General features: G+C 42.9%; 1 protein-coding gene across 3 annotated transcripts in view; it reads left to right on the top strand.

Moving 5' to 3' along the window:
• Positions 1-3,344: 3,344 nt before the first annotated feature.
• The window catches only part of FOCAD (focadhesin), a 199,783-nt gene continuing 182,981 nt past the window's right edge, over positions 3,345-20,146 (top strand). The window contains exons 1-3 of one of the 3 annotated variants that reach the window (XM_084627726.1): positions 3,345-3,458; positions 16,037-16,126; positions 19,294-19,368. In XM_084627726.1, coding sequence (XP_084483852.1) covers positions 16,070-16,126; positions 19,294-19,368 — 132 coding nt within the window. In that variant the 5' untranslated portion in view covers positions 3,345-3,458; positions 16,037-16,069. The other 2 variants (XM_084627728.1, XM_084627727.1) reach the window with 2 other exon arrangements.

Below are 20,146 nucleotides of genomic sequence, written 5' to 3' on the forward strand. Positions count from 1 at the left end.
CGTCAGAGGGTGCTGAGATACATATCACTTCCCAGTATCAGGGACCTAGGGCCCAATCTTGTCATCATTCCACACACAGAACTGGCACTGAAGCCTATGGAAGTTTTGTGTGTGAAGTAAGGCCCCTGTATAGCCTAGTATTATTCATGGTGAAAGCAGCTGCATCTAAAAAACTGTGGTTTAAATCAGCCTTAATCTTAGTAGTGATAGTTAATATTATAGCTGACAAGCTGCATTTGCTAAACTTATTTTTATTACCACAACTAAGAGATTTTAAATAAATATTGTTTTTAAACATGGCAGGGTTTACTGCTATTGAATCATGTAATACATTGTTAACTTTGAGGTTCCTTATTCCAGTCCTTATTTTTTTTAAGCTACAATACTTCCTAGTTTAGATGGAACTCTGTTTAAGAAATGAGATTTTCATTTTCAGTGGCTGCTCCTGAATGATTTGTATTTACATACCATCTTTTAACAGAAAAATGTCAAAGTGCTTTACAAAAGCTGTAAGAAGAAGGTACTAGTAACTGTAATACTTTGAGATCGTTGGCTCTGCACATTCACACTTGTGGAATAAGCAACTACTCATGCACAAACTTGGACTCTTCCTAAGAACTGATTGGTCAGGGTCATTAACCTCCCCTTATCCTCCCACCTGAAACAGAGTTCTCTGGGTACAAAAGTGGGAGTTTTCTTAAAGTAGATTACTCTAGGGTTAACAAAAGCTGTTGTTCTATGTATTGGAGGTTGGTGAACTGATTTGGTAGCCCACTGCACCCTAACAGAATTCAAAGACAACTTGTACTGTTTCAAGTGCATTAGACAGACCAAGTTAAAACCGGTAGAGGACCATCTCAGGTCTACTCTCAGAGTAGCGAATTTGATTTAAATTGGAGTAAGTGAAAGTGGATTGCCCAGCAAAGCTTGTAGCTGCTTTAGTATAGAGCATGAACCACCCCAATTATGGCTCGGCAGTCAGGATTCTAAGGACTCCAGTGACTTCCTTTTTGCTGAGTAAAAAGGCTTCATTTATTGTGACCCTTCATGGAACCACAGACAATACAACCCTGTTCTGAGGACCAGTTCTTGGAAGATCTCCAACCAAGAAGGCCCTCACAATCAAAAGCAAGACCCTTGATCCCAGAGACCTGAGCTCACTAAACAGGGCTCTATGCAGAAGAGCTCTCCTTTGACTCAGGCAAGACCTGGGTTTCTGATGCAATCTACAGGCCCTTAATATGAAAGGATCTTCTGGGTTATCTTGCCCCTCTCTTTGATGGTGCCATGCCCTTGGCGCTGCATCTGGTCAACCTGGATGATATCCAGGACCTTGAAAATGGCAAAGTTGGGCCCTTGGCACTGGACTCAGTCAACCCTGAGGAACCAAAGTCTCTTATACCAGACATAAAACCACCCTGATGAGCAGCCTATGGAAGCAAAATGCTTCTTAGCATAGACAGGGCCAGGCCATCAGCACCAAAACAGTACAAAGGGACAAACTCGGACAAACCCAGGGATCTCAAGTCACTTACACCTGGGAGAAAGCCTTCATGGCAAGTGTTCTTTGGAGCAGACAGTGCCAGACTTTCAGCACTGGACTCCTTTGACTAGGGTGTCTGCAACACGGAGATACCATTTCCTTTGGTTTGTTTTAAAAACAAAAAATGAAAAACTAACCAATTAATGGGCAGTGTGATGGAGTATACACACCCCTCACCAGCCAGGAAAGGGTTAACGAGCTGCTGTGGGCTCAGCCAGCCCCAATCCAGTGTACCTGCATTAGGGGTCAGACTTGGAGAGGGGGGCCAAAAAGGGGGGAGAGTCCATTTCAGTTGGGTGCTGGGTGAGAGGGAGAGCACACCTCCAGTTCTCATTCTGTGAGAGAAGCCTGGCTAGGGTTAGGAATGGACTGCAGCCTGCCACAACCTCCCTGAGGGAAGGAAATCCTGAGCCGGGACCATTGTTCTGATTTTCTACCAGTCACTTGCCTATTGTTGCGGAGCCAGACTGTTGCAGGAGGTGCCCTCCTGAAGGGAGTGACAACCAACTAAATCCTTTGTCTTCTGCACCTGACTGGGGATGCAGCAGCAGGTTGTTGTAAGTCCAGGAGTGAAAATGGTCACAGGTGGGAAAAAATAATAATAATTAAAAAAAAAAAAACAATGAGGAAGGTGCAAGGATACCAAGTGAGCTTTGAGTTCACAGCATCTTCAACAGTCACAAGAACACAGTGGCTGTTGGGGGCCACTCCCCAATTTATACTCTCAGAACCCTAGGTGAAGCAGGAGTGTAAATGGCCCCAACAGACACTGCTTTCTAGAAGATTCTGAGCTGAGGGCAGGCATGTCCCATTATGTAGAGCAGTAGTTCTCAACCAGGGGTACTCATCTAGCCTTGTCTCCAACAGTGGCCAGTAAGACCCCTCTTTTACAGCACGGGGCCATGGTTGCTGGCAGAGATAGTGATGCTTCCCCACCCCCTCCTATGATCTCAGTTCTTAAACTGCCCCTGAATTTGATTCCCCCAGAGGTCAGATGTTCAAACCCTCCAAATCAATGGTGGCCAGTACTGGATGCTCCAGTGGAAGCTCTAAGAACCCAGCAGATAATCTGCCCACATCAGATTTTATCCTGACCTCTAAAAGAGATTGGTTTTCTCCCTGAAAGTTTAATATCCCTTCCAAAATGTTTGTTATATAGGAACAGATCCTTCTGTAAACTTTTGAATCTTATAGAAATTAATTTCAGGGTAGTTTTATTTTGTGAAAATTTTATAAAAATAACTTTTTTTTTTTTTAGTATGTTTTACCTGAGGGTCCTGAACCAAAAACCTGGTTCCAAACAATCCAGACTTTGGGAAAGTTTGCATCCAGCTCTGCACATTGTGGTCAGCTCACATCTCCATAATGGACCAATGCAAAACTGTTAATTCAAATGCTCCCACATTTTGGATCTGGACCCAAACTTTATGGTCAGGCAGAGACTTATTTTTAGATTAGAGATGGACTAAATTCTATTCTTGGTAACACCTGTCAAATCCATCAAAAGCAGTGGGGTTGCAAGAGTGTGAACAACAGAAGTTGGCCCCGAACCTCTAATAACAACACAAGGCACACCGGTGGGGCAGTGCAGAGCACGGGACATGCCGCGTGCTCTGGGCTAGACCAGCTCTTGGTTTTGCTTTCAGCAGCAGTACAGAGACACACTGCCCTGGGCGCTGTCTCTTTTGCGCTGGATCAGAGGGTGAGGGCAGAGCGAGGGCAGCGGCTTCATGGCTGCAAGTGCGCATGTTGGGATCTCTGGTCGGCGGCCTCGCGCCCAGGGGAGCACAATCTCACGCTACAGTCTCTCCTTGGCCCGGCAGCTGGGGGAGGGAATTGACGCGGCTGCGTAACGCCCCGGTGGCACGTGGGCGGGGAACGTAGCTGCAGCTTGCGGGGCGGGTGGCTAAGTCAGGTAAGCGGCGCAGTGGGGTTTCCAGAATGCCGGGGGAACGGCTGCCCTCTCTCAGCCCGCTGGGCGGTGTCCGTTGGAGCGCCGGCGGCTGCAGCGTTCCTGAGGCCCGGCAGGTCAGCCGCGTAGGCCGGGGGGCCGCCAGGCTGCGCTGGGCAGGGCGGCGAGGCGCCTGGAACGGACGCATCGCCCCGCTTTCGAGCCCGTGATGCGGGCTGGGTCTGGGGCGTCCTCTGGGCTGTGCGAACGTCTGCCCTGGAAACAGAGCCCCGGAGGCGTCGCCGCGGGCGCAGAAGTGCTCGGTGTCAGGGATACGGCGGGTAGCTGCCCCCGCCGGCGGCTCGGACTGTGGGGGGCTGGAGAAGGACAGCGCCCCACCCCCGGCCCCCGTGCTGTGGGAGCGCCTTTGTAAACATCGAGGTGCACCAGCAGCAGGGCTGTTTTTCTCCCGTTAGGATTGGGGCGAGCCCCCCCCCCACACACACACACTTCGGGCGTGTGTGTGTGTATGTGCGGGTCTAAAAGCCTCTCGGGCTGCGGAGGATAGAGTTTGCTGCGTGCCGTCTTCCTCCTTCAGGTGGCCGCATCCGTAGACACCACTCAAGCAAGGGGGTTGCATCCGAGTGAGTGCCCTAGCCTGAACAGTTGCCTTGAGGCCTCAAGTCCTGTTGATTTCAGTGGGAGTTGAGAGTGAGCACCCCATCTCACAGGCCTGGGTTGCAAATCCGGTTTTTGCAAACTCTCTGTCACACGAATAATGCACATTCAGCCTAACAAGTAGAAAGTATTACTACTCCCTATGACTCTAGAGTTCCCAACTCTGCCTGAAGTTGTTCCGGGAGATTTTTTCCCCCAACATGACATAATGTCATTTTCTTTAAATATCCTATTAAAAACTCCTGGATTGCTTTCAGTAGTCACCGGGAGATCGATGCCAGTTCCAGGAGACTCCAGGCCAAACCTGGAGGGTTGACAACCCTACCTGTTCTCTAAGCCTTTCTGATGCTGTAGTCCTCTCTTCCCGCCCCACTGCCCTTTTCAGGGCAGGCTGTCAAAGTCAGGACTATTGTCAATCTAATAGCTGCTGTGGGAAACACAGTGAGCCATTAAAGACAGGTTTCAGAGTAACAGCCGTGTTAGTCTGTATTCACAAAAAGAAAAGGAGTACTTGTGGCACCTTAGAGACTAACCAATTTGTTGCATCCGATGAGTGAGCTGTAGTTCACGAAAGCTTATGCTCAAATAAATTGGTTAGTCTCTAAGGTGCCACAAGTACTCCTTTTCTTTGAGCCATTAAAAGCATTCTACAAATTTATAAATAAATCTGATCATTCACAATGTTTTCTGCATTTTTCCCTCTCAATTTGTATTGCTGTGGACATGGGACCTCTTTGTTTTTTGAAAAATTCACTTGTTCCTGTTACTTATTCTCCATCCTACTCTTGTATTTGTGATATAGTCATTTCCATAGCAATTCTGACATAGAATTGTGATTGTGACTTGGAGTGAGGAGTGGGTGGTAGGAGCAGATAAACTTTTAACCTCTGTATTCTAAGAGTATGTCTACACTACCCACATTACAGTGCAACCGCGGCAGTGTAGACATGCTTTATCGCTGGGAGAGAGCTTTCCTGGTGATTTAAAAAAAAACCCCAACACTCTGAACAAGGGGTGGTAGCTTTATCGCTCCCGGTGCTTTTCAGTGCTAAAACTTTTGTCACTCGGGTGTGTTTTTTCACACCCCTGAACACGACAGAAGTTTTAGTGCTGGAAGTGGCAGTGTAGACACAGCCTAAGAAGTCAACCTGTTAAATGGCTCTCAATAATGGGTCCCATTCAGCTGGAGTTGAAAATGCCTTAACTGAAGTGTAGACAGGATAAAAAAATATGTTCAGCACTGTGTGTGAAAGAAACCATGACTGAGACTTAAAGATGAATCCTCCACTGTGATCTGGCTGCTTTGTGCTCCTCTGCTGGTAAACCAGTTTAAACTAGCTACCTGGGGATTTCCCTAGTATGAGAATTCATCCCTGTCATAGAACTAGCATAGTGTCTCTACGCTCCTCACACCCACAGGCCCTTTAGCATAGGGAGTCTTCATACCGAAGAGGGATGTGGCTGGAACACACTTGCATTCTTGGGGAATTCCCACTTGCAATATTTTTTTAAAGCACTAATTTTTTTTAAAGCCTTAAACAGATGGGCACAATTTTGTACAGCCCTTGGCCACCCCTAGGATTGGGGATCAGTAAGAATGCTCTAAAGCCACCTTTGTGCTCCGCACTCTCCCCGCCCCCACCAGCTGGCCAAGTGTTTCCCTAGCATGTCTAAGGGTTGGATTTTTGGAGTGTGATAGTGTGACTGACACTAGTTCAGCTGTGAGGTATGGCCCTATACCAAGGGTAATCAATTATTTTTTGTCAAGGTCCAGATTTCTTGGACAAGATACAGTCAAGGTCCAAACTCCAGAGAAAATAATACAGAAATAATAACAATAATGATAATAAGTAAAAAAATAAAGATTTCGTGGTCCATTCAAAAGCATCTGATGGTCTGGATTTGGCCCGTGGTCCGCTTAATGACTACCCCTTCCCTATACTGTTAATGGCTAATGGAATGCTGCTTTAGCTCAACAAAGCATGATTCACTTTTTAACTGTGTAAAATGATTTTATTCTGCCTATATTGGTAATTAAAGGGATATTGTAAATTTACGAATCTTATTTATAACAAGAATAGGTTCACTTTTTCAAGAATCACCTGAGATCACTATAACTGCAAAGGATTAGGAAAGAGTCGTTTCTCTAATTTTTCTATTATGTTTATTTTGTGCATTTGATAACATGTAGTGTGTACAGTCATTTCTCCTGGTTTTCTTCGTGTGTGTGTGTGTGTTTTGGGGGGGATGAGATGTGGTCTTGCTCACAGGAACAGAAGATACAAGCACATTTTCCCATTTTTGAAATTTTTTCTAGGATCACAAATAGTCTGGAAGAACTCAGGTGCCTATGTAGTATCCAAAACTACTTTAAACTAATTTATTTTTAGATTGACTACTTTTCAGGTTGATGGTTTTGTCACTGACTCAGTGGAACAAATCATTGTCATTATTGTAGAGTAGACCTATAACTTCTTTGGAAGTAGGGTGACCAGATGTCCCGATTTTATAGGGACAATCATGATATAGGGGGTTTTGTCTTTTATAGGCCCCTATTATCCCCCCATCCTGATTTTTCACACTTGCTGTCTGGTCACCCTATCTGGAAGTCAAATTGGACTTCCTGTTGCTTAAAGAATGCAGGACTGAACCTTTAAGAAACAAAGACCTTGATTCTGATTTTATTCAAATGCTCCCAGTAAGTAGAAAGCAGTATGAGGAGTATAGGAACTACTATTGGAATGATCCAAATAGAATGTTTTCTGTGATGTCATTTAGTCTGGTTTAACTTATATACTGTGGTGGTTTTTTTACTTATTTTTCTGCAAACTGTCACAATACAAGTCCTAGGTCTGGATGGCAGAACTGTCCTTTCTGCTAGAATTGACCTAGTCTTGGCCATCCCTCACAGCTTTACCAATTTGTTGATGTATTATGTATCAGGATACTTCTCATGCAAGTTGGCGTTGTTAGGAAAAACAAATAGAGGAGTCTTTCCTATAGCTTGTGTTCTTTATTTATCCTTTGCTCTTGTGGGTTTTCTTTTTATTCTGCTCTTTAGCTGCTTGATGTGTGTAAAGTGCCTCTTCACCAATCAGACTAGGAAAAATCTTATTGTCCAGTAGCTGAGGACAAACAAAAACCCAGTCAGGACAATTGAAATTTAATTACTTACTGCTAACAAGGCAGGCTGCTGACCTACCACTTAGGAGGCTTGAGGGTGTATTTAGTGCCCCATGTGTCCAAACTGAGACAAACAATTTTGGGTCTAAACTTCTTTCCCTGCTTTTATTTAGTAAATGAATGTCAGTTATTTAAAATTACCTAGTATTATAATAGTATTAGGAAGGGGAATAATTGTCTTCCTGTGAAAAATATGATGGCACTTTTGCTTCTATTTTCTGGAAGAAAAGCATGGGGGGAAAATAACTTCCAGCTCAGTCTGAATTTTTATTGGGAGTGAAAAGAAAAGGAGTACTTGTGGCACCTTAGAGACTAACCAATTTATTTGAGCATAAGCTTTCGTGAGCTACAGCTCACTTCATCGGATGCATACTGTGGAAACTGCAGAAGACATTATATACACAGAGACAATAAAACAATACCTCCTCCCACCCCACTCTCCTGCTGGTAATAGCTTATCTAAAGTGATCACTCTCCTTACAATAAGAAAAGGAGTACTTGTGGCACCTTAGAGACTAACCAATTTATTTGAGCATGAGCTTTCGTGAGCTACAGCTCACTTCATCGGATGCATACCGTGGAAACTGCAGAAGACATTATATATACACAGACACCATGAAACAATACCTCCTCCTGCCCCACTGTCCTGCTGGTAATAGCTTATCTAAAGTGATCATCAAGTTGGGCCATTTCCAGCACAAATCCAGGTTTTCTCACCCTCCGCCCTTCCCCCCCAAACTCACTCTCCTGCTGGTAATAGCCCATCCAAAGTGACCACTCTCTATCATACACATTGTGAAATCAAGGTGGGCCATTTCCTGCACAAATCCAGGTTTTCTCACCCTCCGCCCCCCCCCCCCAAACTCACTCTCCTGCTGGTAATTAATTACCAGTGAGTTTGTGTGCGTGTGTGGTGGGGGGGGGGGGGCGGAGGGTGAGAAAACCTGGATTTGTGCTGGAAATGGCCCAACTTGATTATCATACACATTGTAAGGAGAGTGATCACTTTAGATAAGCTATTACCAGCAGGAGAGTGGGTTGGGAGGGGGTATTGTTTCATGGTCTCTGTGTATATAATGTCTTCTGCAGTTTCCACAGTATGCATCCGATGAAGTGAGCTGTAGCTCACGAAAGCTTATGCTCAAATAAATTGGTTAGTCTCTAAGGTGCCACAAGTACTCCTTTTCTTTTTGCGAATACAGACTAACACGGCTGTTACTCTGAAACCTACTGGGAGTGAGGTGGATTTGTTTTAAAGGACTACTGCTCTATTTTCTTTGGCATTTTATAAAATATTACCTATGCAAGAGTTCAGCATCTGATGTGGTGGGATAGTAAATTACATAGCATTCATGGCATTTTAAAGATTGAAACAACTTGATCATTTCTTATTTGTTTGAGGCCAAATCCTCCCCCCAGTGCACAGTCTGAGAACCTGGAATGTGTGTTAGGGCAGAGGTTCTTGAACTGTGTTTCATAGTGGTTTGCAAAGCACTTGTTGGTTCATAGAAACCTGACGGCTCACATGGTGCTGGCTCTCTAGCTGTGTTCTAATGTGGAAACAAGGAAAAATATATTAAATACTTTTCTAATGTTACTTGTCCATATAAGCAATTGCTATAGTTGCCATGTGGCTGTTACATTATTGGGAAAGGGGGAGGAAGTGCTCCGTATGCTCCAAAAGGGGAGGGGAGTTAGTCTATGAGTCAATCTTTCTGTGGAATAAGGTACATGCTATGAAAATGCTGATGAATCCCTGTGCTAAAGTGATGTGTGAGTGGGAGGAAATCCTTTCCCTAGGCCATGCAGTGGCAGTGCAACTGTTCTGTAGCTTGAGAGTTGCCATCACGCCCTGGCTGCAGTATGCCCTCTTGACTAGCAGGTGAGTATGCAAAATAACTCTGATGCACATAGTTGCTGCTTAACCACAAAGTACCTTGGGGTTCCCAGTTGGAATAAGGGACAACGTTGGCTTTGGCATCATAGAATAAGGCAGTGTTTGGGACAGTACAGTGTATTTTAGTGGCTGCATTTTTAAAATTATGTCAACAAATGGCTTTGAATTAAGTATTAAACTAAGGTTGTTTTGTAAACTGAAGTAGAAACACAACAAACATTGGTTCTTTTGACTTCTTTCTGATTGGCTCAGTTTTGACTCAACAGGTGCAATTTTCATGAAGTCAGTGCAGTTGGATAAGAAAATGACTGAAATGAAAACATACTTGAACTCAGCCTTGTGAATGGTAGCATGATTTCTTTTTCTCTTTTTTGCACACTAAGGGAAGGGACTTACAAGGACATTGTATATTTTTTCATGTTCATTGGCCCCTTGAGGTCAATGGTTTAGTTTGAATGACTGCAGTATTGGTAGATGACTTATTTTTAAGCAAAAAGTGCATAATAATGTTAGTGATCTATACGCAGAACGAAAGTATGTGTTTATATTGTATAAATTCCAGTATGAGGTCACCTACCTTTAGCAGTTAAACTGCTAGAAGCTCTGCTTCTGTTCCTAGACTTTGCCTTCACTCTCCATCCTTCTGTCTCATGTTGCATAGGCCCCAGAGAGGTCCATCAAATGATTGTCACAATGTTTCCACCATATGTGGCATTATCTGTACATGGGAAGACCAGAAATGGAATAAATTAACATACTGAAAGTCAGGATGTGAATGGGTTGGCTGCATGGTTGGAGGTTTGCCTGCATAAGGCTGTGCTTAGGCTCTCCTTTTAATGGGCCTTAACTTCAGTGACTGTTGTCTGAAACCTCTTCCACTCAACCTTCCCATGAGAGTAAAAGTTTAATAGAACTTCAGTAATGCTGTCTATAATACGTATTTAAACCAGTGTTAGGCCTGTAAATGTAAATAATGCTCCCGTCAGTTTAGTGTTCTGGGGATTAATAGTCTTCGTTCTGATGCACTTTGCATGGATGGGCAAATGTGAAAACATACTGCTGTGTGTTTGGAGAATATGAAGCTTTCCTCAAAACTGAATAGCCGTACATACGTGGCTAAGGGGAAGATAGTCAAAGCACAAATGGGACTTGAGCATATATCTAGATGCCCTTTGTGCCTTTGAAAAATCTCTCTTTGAGAATTTCTGACTGGAATATTTTATTTTACTTTTTCTATTTATAATACTATATTTAAGCTTTGCCAAAAAATGTTTCATCCTTACTATCAGATATTTCTATTTCTGGTATTTTTTTTAAGAGAAGAGCTCTTTTGCGCCTCTTTAAGTGCTTTGCTGAATTGGAAGGGACTTAAAGCGAAGCATGTGTTTATGTGCTTTGCTGAAATGAGATCTACATAGATGGCACTCATCTTTTCAAGTTATTACTGAACAGACGCTCTTAGCATCTTGCATAGGGGACTCTATTTCAGAAGGGTTATAAGTCAGATTGACCATTTCTACTTTTTGAAAATTTTTTGCAAGTTTAGGAGTGACAGATTGCTTTCATAACCAAATTCCAGGTGGAGAAGATAAATGCATATTTAGGAGACCAAAATGTAGTTTCTATCAGATATGAGATTGTTCCAATTCATCTGCACGATGAGTAGTTTTACTACGTGGTATTACACTGATCCTGCTTTCTGTCTCAGAGGAGGCTGCCTTTCAGTTGTAGGGAGTTGATTGCTGTATTTGTGCAACGCAAGGTATCATTGAAATTTAAGGTAGTATTATACTGTAATCTGGGTGCAGCTGCAGCAAAGTTGCTTTGATCTAGTTCAGTGGTGGGCAAACTGTGGCTCCTGGGGCACACATGAACCATCAGGGTAATCTGCTGGCAGACCACGAGACAGTTTGTTTACATTAGCACAGCCGCCCGCAGCTCTCAGTGGCCGCGGTTTGCCATTCCTGGACAATGGGAGCTGCGGGAAGCAGCGCGGGCCACAGGGACATGCTGGCCGCCACTTCCCGCAGCTCCCATTGACTGGGAAAGGCGAACCACGGCCATTGGGAGCTGTGGGCGGCCATGCCAATGTAAACAAACTGTCTCGCGGCCCGCCAGCAGATTACCCTGTTTGTTTACATTGGCACGGCCGTTCGCAGCTCCCAGTGGCCATGGTTCGCCATTCCCAGTCAATGGGAGCTGCGGGAAGTGGCGGCCAGCATGTCCCTGCGGCCCGCGCTGCTTTCCGCAGCTCACATTGTCCAGGAATGGCAAACCGCGGCCACTGAGAGGTTATTCACCACTGATCTAGTGGCTTGCTAGAACAAACTTCAAAACTGAATTAATGGAAGTATCTGTCCTTAACTGGAAAGAATGTTGCTTTCTACTTCATTCTAGTGTGGTGTTCAATTATCCCCTTGCATCGCTATTTGTATTCTGATAGTGCCCAGAATGTGCAAAGCACTGTTTACAGACACACATGAATAAGGAATCTGGGTCTCAGTGAGTTTATATTCAGGTCTAATTCCCTGATTCTGAAAAGCACTTAAGTGCATGCTTACATTTCACCTTTACTGCTGTAAAAGTTAATGCAGAGTGCATGAGGGGGAAATATTGCTGCCCTTGTTCTCATGACTCCCATTGAAGATGATGGATGAGCAATTTGACCTAAAATGTATAAATACTTGCCTAGTTCATACGTTGTACATTTAATGTCACTGATAGATTCACAAAATACTTACTACAGCGGAAGACATACTACGTTGGAGGGTTATTGTAGAAAAGGCAATAGTTGCTTACGTCAAATAATAGACTTCTGGTTTATCTATAAACTGGGACATCTGATTCCAGTTGTGTGTAGAAGATTCAACACTTTTAATGATCCTGTATTGTTACTTCTTTTTAACGTGAATAATAAAAAGTAGCTCACTGACAAGTTGTAGTCAGAAATGAATCTGTCTGCAAGACTAGTTCCTCTGTTGATCTGCCGTGTGAATGAATATCTGCTTTGTGCAATAAAATAAAATGTATTTTTATACAATAGGGATTTAATACTGGAAACGCTGATCTGAATAGTCCTTACTCTCACAATAGTTCCATTGAAGTTAATGAATTACTCTTGTGAGTAAGTTTGTAGAAATGTAACTCTCAAATACTGGGAGACATGACCCTGATTTTAGCTAACAGGGGTTTGGGTTAATTGAGGTTGTAACAATTATCCTGTGATTGGTGGATGTGATTCTCCTTCTATTGTGAGTTGTACCATAAGACATAACAGGCGCCAGGGCCTGATTCTGCTCCAGTCAAAATCAGTAGAGAAATTCTCATAGATTTCAGTAGAGGCAGGAATGGGCCATCCATGTGTCGTGAAGCACAGATCTGAAACATGTGCATATATATATTTTTTGTATGAGTGCTTTTGCACATGTAGAATTATTTTTTAAAATTTCAGTGCATACTAGATTTTTTTTTAATCTGTTCCTGTGTTACAAAGGACATATTATTAAACTGGATCCAAACTTATTGCTTGATATTTATACTGTTCACACTTCATTTTGAACGGTGAGCCAAGGCAAGTCAGATTCTAATTATTTTCAAGTTCTGGTTCTTGTGCACTGGCACAATGTTGCTATTGTGTTTGGGAGCTCAACCTGGCTTGGTCCATTCCAAAAACAAATCAAAATTATTTTTTAAGATATAAACAATTTCTTAAGAATATTTTATACATTTTTAAAACAAAATCTAAATGTGTCTGTCTTAGGTGAGAAATTATTTGAATTGTTTTTTCTTTTTAAATGTAAAAGGATGCTGTGAATAAATAGCCTATATTTGGAGAATTCAGAAAACAAATGTTCAAATAGCCATAAGTAACTATTCAATTTGGTTCATTCTGAGATGTCGCTTTTTGAAATCAACAGTGCATGGATTGATGATCCTGCAGCCAAACTTGTTATTTAAAGAAACGTTTGACCTTATGTTGTATTGTTGGGGCGCTACATCTTGACTTTAGTAAAGTTTTTGATATTGTCTCGCATGACCTTCTCATAAACAAACTAGGGAAATGCAACCTAGATGGAGCTACTAAAAGGTGGGTGCAAAATTGATTGGAAAACCATTCCCAGAGAGTAGTTATCAGTGGTTCACAGTCATATTGGAAGGGCATAAGAGTGGGGTCCTGCAGAGGTCAGTTCTGGGTCCGGTTCTGTTCAATATCTTCATCAGTGATTCAGATAATGGTATGGAGAATACCCTTACAAAGTTTGTGGACGATACCAAGCTGGGAGGGGTTGCAAGTGCTTTGGAGGATAGGATTAAAATTCAAAATGATCTGGACAAACTGGAGAACTGGTCTGAAGTAAATAGGATGAAATTCAATAAGGACAAATGCAAAGTACTCCACTTAGGAAGGAACAATCGGTTCCACACATACAAAATGGAAAATGACTGGCTAGGAAGGAGTACTGCGGAAAGAGATCTGGGTGTCATAGTGGACCACAAGCTAAATATGAGTCAACAGTGTCACACTGTTGTGCAAAAAAAAAAAAAAAAGCAAACATCTTTGGGATGTATTAGCAGGACTGTTGTAAGCAAGACATGAGAAGTAATTCTTCCGCTTTACTCTGTGCTGATTAGCCCTCAACTGGAGTATTGTGTCCAGTTCTGGGCTCCACATTTCAGGAAATATGTGGACAAATTGGAGAAAGTCCAGAGAAGAGCAACAAAAATGATTAAAGGTCTAGAAAACATGACCTCTGAGGGAAGATTGAAAAAATTGCGTTTGTTTAGTCTGGAAAAGAGAAGACAGAAGCTACGTCTACACTAGAAACTTCAAAGTGCTCCCATGGCAGCACTTTGAAGTGTGAGTGTGGTCACGTGTGAGCACTGGGAGAGAGGTCTCCCAGTGCTCCTGGTAATCCACCTCCACGAGGGGAATAGCTCCAAGCGCTGGAAGCGCGGCTCCCAGCACTCAGTCTGTCCACACTAGTGCTTTAAAGCGTTCAAACTTGCTGCGCTCAGGGGGGTGATTTTTCACAAGTTTGGTGTAACTGTTACCTTCAAAGTATGCAGTGACTGTACGGGGCAGTGTAGACAAGGCCTCATTTTGTTATTTCTGTATCTGCAGCTTGGCAGTGATTATAGTGCTGCATTCTTCTGTTGATTTTTCTAGTGTGCCCCTCCTTTCAGTTACTTTCCCTGCTTGGGGTCCTAAGATCACCAATGGGTTTTATACTCACATTTTGGAAAAAGAATACATTTTTTGGCAGTGTAGGATACTAGATCTCCACCCTTCACACGGGGTATTGTGAAGAAGAATACATTAAAAATTGTGAGGTACAGATACTACAGTAGTGGGAGCCATATAAGTATCTTCGACAGAAATTCACTTCACAGGCATGGCCTGATTCTGAGAGTTGCTGAGCAGCTACACTTCTCATTGCAAGAGTGGTAAGTGCTCAGCACTTCTCAGGGTCAGGACCTTTGGGGCTTTGCAACATGCAGATGCTTGTGATGATGACACATCAAGGATTAGTCTGCAGGTAACTACATTGTAGTTCATCCAGGGGATAGAGACCTGGGACATCTTGCCTCAGTTACTCACTCTATCCATTCATGTGACCTTGGGAAAGTTACTTAACCTTGTGCTGCTTCTTACCTCGTGTCAAATGAATAGAATCCGACCAAGTTCATGGTCCATTTTGGTCAATTTCACGGTCATAGGCTTTTAAAAATCCTCAATCTCATGGTTTGAGATATTTACATGTGAAATTTCACAGTGTTATAACTATGGGGGTCCCAGCCTAAAAGAGGATTGAGCGGGGTGGTGGTGTTGCAAGGCTATTGTAGAAGGGTTGTGGTATTACCACTCTTATTTCTGCACTGCTGCTGTTGGAAGTACTGTCTTCAGAGTTGGGCAACCGGAGAGCAGAAGGCAGTGCAGATATGAGGGTTTCATGGTATGGGGGGGTCATTACTTTTTGGGAAGGCGGGACTGGCCTCATGGGGGGCAATGGCAAGGGTGCCGGAACCTTTGTAGAAGTGGGGGGCCACCAGTGCCAGAACTGGGGAGACTGGGAGCCATGCCCCCTCTTTTTAACATGGGCAGCAGTTTGGGAGCCAGGGGCAGCATTGTCTCCCCCCCCCCCCCAAACTGCAAGCCTTGGGCAGCTGTGGAGCGGTGCCAGCTGGGGCTGCGCTTTGCAGTGGAGGAGCTGATAACAGTGCCCCCCACAGCGGTGGTATCCCTAGCTTCTGTTTGCCAGAAGCTGGGAATGAGTGACAGGGGATGGATCACTTTGTGATTACCTGTTCATTCCCTCTGGGGCACCTGGCATTGGCCACTGTCGGAAGACAGGATACTGGGCTAGATGGACCTTTGGTCTGACCTAGTAGGCCGTTCTTATGACCCCTCCTCCCGTGGCTGGGGAATGATGGGGCAGGAAACGTGGCGGGGTTGTGGAGCTGCCTGCAGCTGTGGGAGGTTCCCAGAGGTTGGGTTGAATTAGCCCCATGAGTGGCCCCTGCAGGGGAAGAGGAAATCACATCCCTCCCCAGCCATGCCAGGACTAGCAGCTGGAGTCTGGTGCATGGTAGGAGCCGTGGCTGGGGCGCCCTAGCCCTGCCCCTCACCAGCAGATTTCACAGGGCTCTGATGCATTTTTCACGGTCATGAATTTGATAGGGCCCTACAAATAAAGCTACTTATGGTCGATGCTTGTAATCCTAAGTGATCCTTAGATCTTGCTCTCTAAGTGCAATGTAATACATCTTTAGTACTGTTTATTCCTCGTGTGTAATATGCCTTCTTTCCTAGTCCTAAACAGCATATTTTTAATCTGTGTTGCAGAACCTAAATTAATATCATGTGAAAGAACCAGAAATGTCAGACGATATCAAGAAGCGGCTGGAATTTCCTAACACGCTTATTCAGTCACAGGTAATTAACTTTTTAATACTAACCTGGTGAATTGTCACATTCAGAACTTTTCATTTTATACACATACCTTTCCACAAAGCCTTCTGCACCCCTGCAGTAAAGAGACAAAAAGAACATTTCCCCCCCTCTGCCATTATAGCTGTAAAATCAAAGCCAGCAGAGCTTTCTCATATAATAAACATTGGCTAATCAGCCTGACTGCACAATCCAAACATCAAATCCATTCACCCACCGCTGCAAATAGCTCTCATCTTACTTTGCAGAATAGATCAACTGAATATGACAGGAACTCTCCAAGTCTGCAAACTCTAAATGAGGCCGGATGGCATTAACCACCCAACTGCCTTGACAGAGTTTGACCCTTGTGGATGCCTTGTAGCTCTGGAAGTCCTTGGGAATATTTAAGCTACCACCTACTAAAAACAGATCCTTGCTACACACACCTGGCAAGATGGAGCCAGTAGAGAGCAGCTGCACCCATCAGAGAATGGCTGAGGGTGCTGACTGTTGAAAGTTACATTCTGATTGGCTGGCTAAGCCTCTCTTATGATGTCACAGCCATAAACCAACTCACAGCGATAGAGTTGGAATCTCATCACGCAAATAAAAGTGTATCCCTACGCCCATTATTTTTAATGGGTCAGAGAAGAATAATAGAATATGGATAAAAATATGTCGTCCCTACACCTATGATTATTTTTCAGTCATTAAAAAAAAAAAAGAATATATCCATACTGTATTTAGCTGCACAGACCATTAAACCTATAACTAGCTTCCACCTTTCCCTTTGCTTTTCTCTTCTTCCTGCTGCTCTGCCTTAAAAATTGAAATGCCATGCAAAACTCATAATTTTTGTGGCAACCTTCTTCCTCAACAGGACAGGTCACTGTGAATGCAGTCTGTATAACTTGGAGCCTTTGCATTGCTTCCACATTTAGCCCCAGCTACACTGATTTACTAGTAAATCCTGTCTGTCGAAGATGTACGTAGAGCAGTGTGGCTAGATCCTTGTGTTGTGGGAATGGGTGGAGTTTCCAAAAAAGCTGGAGGTAGAAGGAAAGTATTTTTCATCACTGATGAAACCAGATCACTGAGACCGAATGAGAAGTCAAACAGGACCCTGACGCTTTGAACCACTTGATAAACCAGTATCAGATTCCTTCAGTGGAAAAGGACAGTATCCTGGCTAGTTCTTTGTAGCATTTACTCCTTTGAAACAGTGAGATTTGGCATTCTCTCCTGCTATCCATTGCCGTGGGTGGTTATCTTTTAAGGTCGCTAGTTTTGTGTTTGTGCTTTGATTACTCCACTAGCTCCCACTCCCCCCCCCCCCCCCTGAAATCTGCACTCTGGGACAATGTGGCTTACAAAGCTCAGGATAAAGATGTGAGGGCAATGTTCTTGGCCAAGGCGGTTTGCCTGTGAAATGATGTCCCAGAGGAGGCTAGGTTGATCCCAGAGTATTACCACCTTTATTGTACACTGCAAAGCCCTCTATTGATGAAGCTTTCCCACCCTAACCAGAGTGTCTGTAAGGATGGGGTTGTGAATGTATATCTGAAGAACAGCTGCTTATAATCAGGAAAGAGATGAACAGAAGGCTCACTGAAGTCCACCAGGACAGTGTCATGCAGATCTAAGCAGTTAACTAGTGTGGGGCTCTCCATAGAAAATCTTAGATATCTGACTTTTTGCCATTCTCTCTCTTGGTTTACATAATAACTAGACACACAGATAATAACCCATCTATTTTTTTCTTTTTTTGTTAAAACATGTTAAAATACTTAAAACAGTGAATTGAATAACCTCCTTCTTGTAATATTGGACAGAGTGAACTGGTTATAATTTGCGGTTGTGTTTTCTGGAAATGTGAACTGTTAACTAGAAGTATTATTGCTGGTTTACATTTATAAAATCATGGCATGCTATCAACTAGTGTCTGAAGGAAGATGTAATTAAACTATAAAAGGAGGAAGAGGGAGCTTGGAAATGTTTAAAACAATCTGCATTCCTGTTCCTTCATCATTTCTTTACACACTAATGAAATAGATGTGCTGTTTTTTCTTTTAGTTGGCATCCCAGTTTTTCCTCTCAGACACTAATGATCTGCCCTAGCCAGTGATAAATAAATTCGGCTGTTCTTTTGGATACAGTAATACTCCTAAGCATCTTTATATTTTTATTGTGAAAGGATCTCTCACAAAGGCTTTCTGTTTCGAGACAGCAACACAAATGAAACAAGAAAGAGCAAAGAATTAGATATGAGCCAAAACTGTGGCTCCAAACACCTGTACATGTGCAGTTATTTAAAATCTGAGCTGGAATTGAGAATTTCAAGCAGTCTAGGGGACTTCGACACATCTTCCATTAAATTAAAATCTCAACCCTCTTTCTAAATTTTACTAATGAACCTTATTATTGTAATGGATATAAACAAAATGCCAGATCTGAAAAATCCCTGAACTTCGGAGGTTTTTGAAATTCAGATATGAATTTGTTTCATGAGCCCATCTCTACAAAAGATACAAGTTAAGTTGAATACAAGGGTTAAAGATAACTAAGCATACTTGGCATTAACTACTCTGTGCAGTGTGGCTTTTAGAAGCAGTGGGCCTCATTTAGGGCTGGAAGTCAGGAGGCTATGGCCCTGTTCCCAGCTCTGCCACTAATTTGCTGTTTGACTTTGAGCAAGTCACTTAATTGCCCCTTGCCTCAGTTTCCTCACCTGTCTGGGTGGGGGCGTATAATGGTGTGTCTGTAAAACACTTCAAGATCTGTGGACAAACAGAGCTGTATACGTGTCTGTTGTTAGAGCTGATGTTCTAAAGTATCAACAACTTCTGCTTAGGCCTGATTAGGGTTTAGGTCTTAAACATGCAAGTTGTTCCATGTGGACGGACCCTCATGTCTATGCAGAACTCTACTGAGGGTAGTTTCTGATAGGATAATAGTACAAGGTGATATCGCTGGAGTTTGGTGGTTCTATGATATATTTCAACTTCTCTAACAAATTGTTGTTTGGCATCTCTTTTTATCCAGATGTTGCATTAACAAGTTCTTCGGCTGTCCTAGCAGTGCAGCTGCAGCTTTGATCTTGGTCTCCTTTTTAAACAATAGTGCAGAGTGCTTCTTTCGTTGCATATTTTAATTACTTCTGTCTTTTGTAGGCGGTGGGACATCTTATTGCTGCAGTGCTAAAAGAAAATGTTTTAGTCGACAAGATCAGTCAGTCTACTAACCAGGTCTGTATTTGTTTTCAGCTTCTCTCCTACATCAGATTCCAAGCTTCTTCTGTGGTCTCCCATATTCTCTGGTTCATGTTTAATAAAGTTGCAAATACTGTGTTATGTTTCAGAGCATACAGCTGGGGATAGTAAATCTCTGTGATCTGAAGGGTAACTTTTTTTTCCATTTTGAGACCTAGTGGCTAATAGTAACTGACAATAGAGTGATAATGTTTAACTGGCTGCTAGACTCAGGCTGATGACAGTTTTGTATTCTAAAATTTGCGTCACTGCAGACAAGAATTTCATTGATGCTAATGAACTGTTTGTATATTAAAATCTTGCAAGTTAGACCTCAGAGTTAAAATTGCAGGACATATTTAATTTCAAATCTCTGTAGCTAAATGTGTCCTTTTGTATTAGAAAATTAGGGTTCATATTTCCTTATGAGACAACGTGACTCAAGGCCATAATTTACTTTTCAGTTTGTCCAACCTTTGTTAGTTGAGTGGCGTAGAAAATGCCAGTCATGATGTGTGTCACAGAGCACTATAGGAGAGGGCTCAGGGTTGGCATTTCCTTTTCTCTAAAGGTGACCTGTAAAAGGGGAGAAGGAAGGAATGGTTTTGTGGCTTTGTTTGTTTTTGGATAGATAAAGACCTGAAAGATATAATTTAAAAAGGTGGGGTTTTATGTGTTTTCCTTTAAGATATCAGGCATACTAAGTCTTGTTTTTTTGTTTTGAAGTTCTTGAATGACTAAAATGTTTCAGAGTTTGTCTACACTGGCAATTAAC

The sequence above is a fragment of the Lepidochelys olivacea genome, assembly GCF_965140295.1.
Source record: "Lepidochelys olivacea isolate rLepOli2 genome assembly, chromosome: 5".
NCBI classification, from domain to species: Eukaryota; Metazoa; Chordata; order Testudines; family Cheloniidae; genus Lepidochelys; species Lepidochelys olivacea.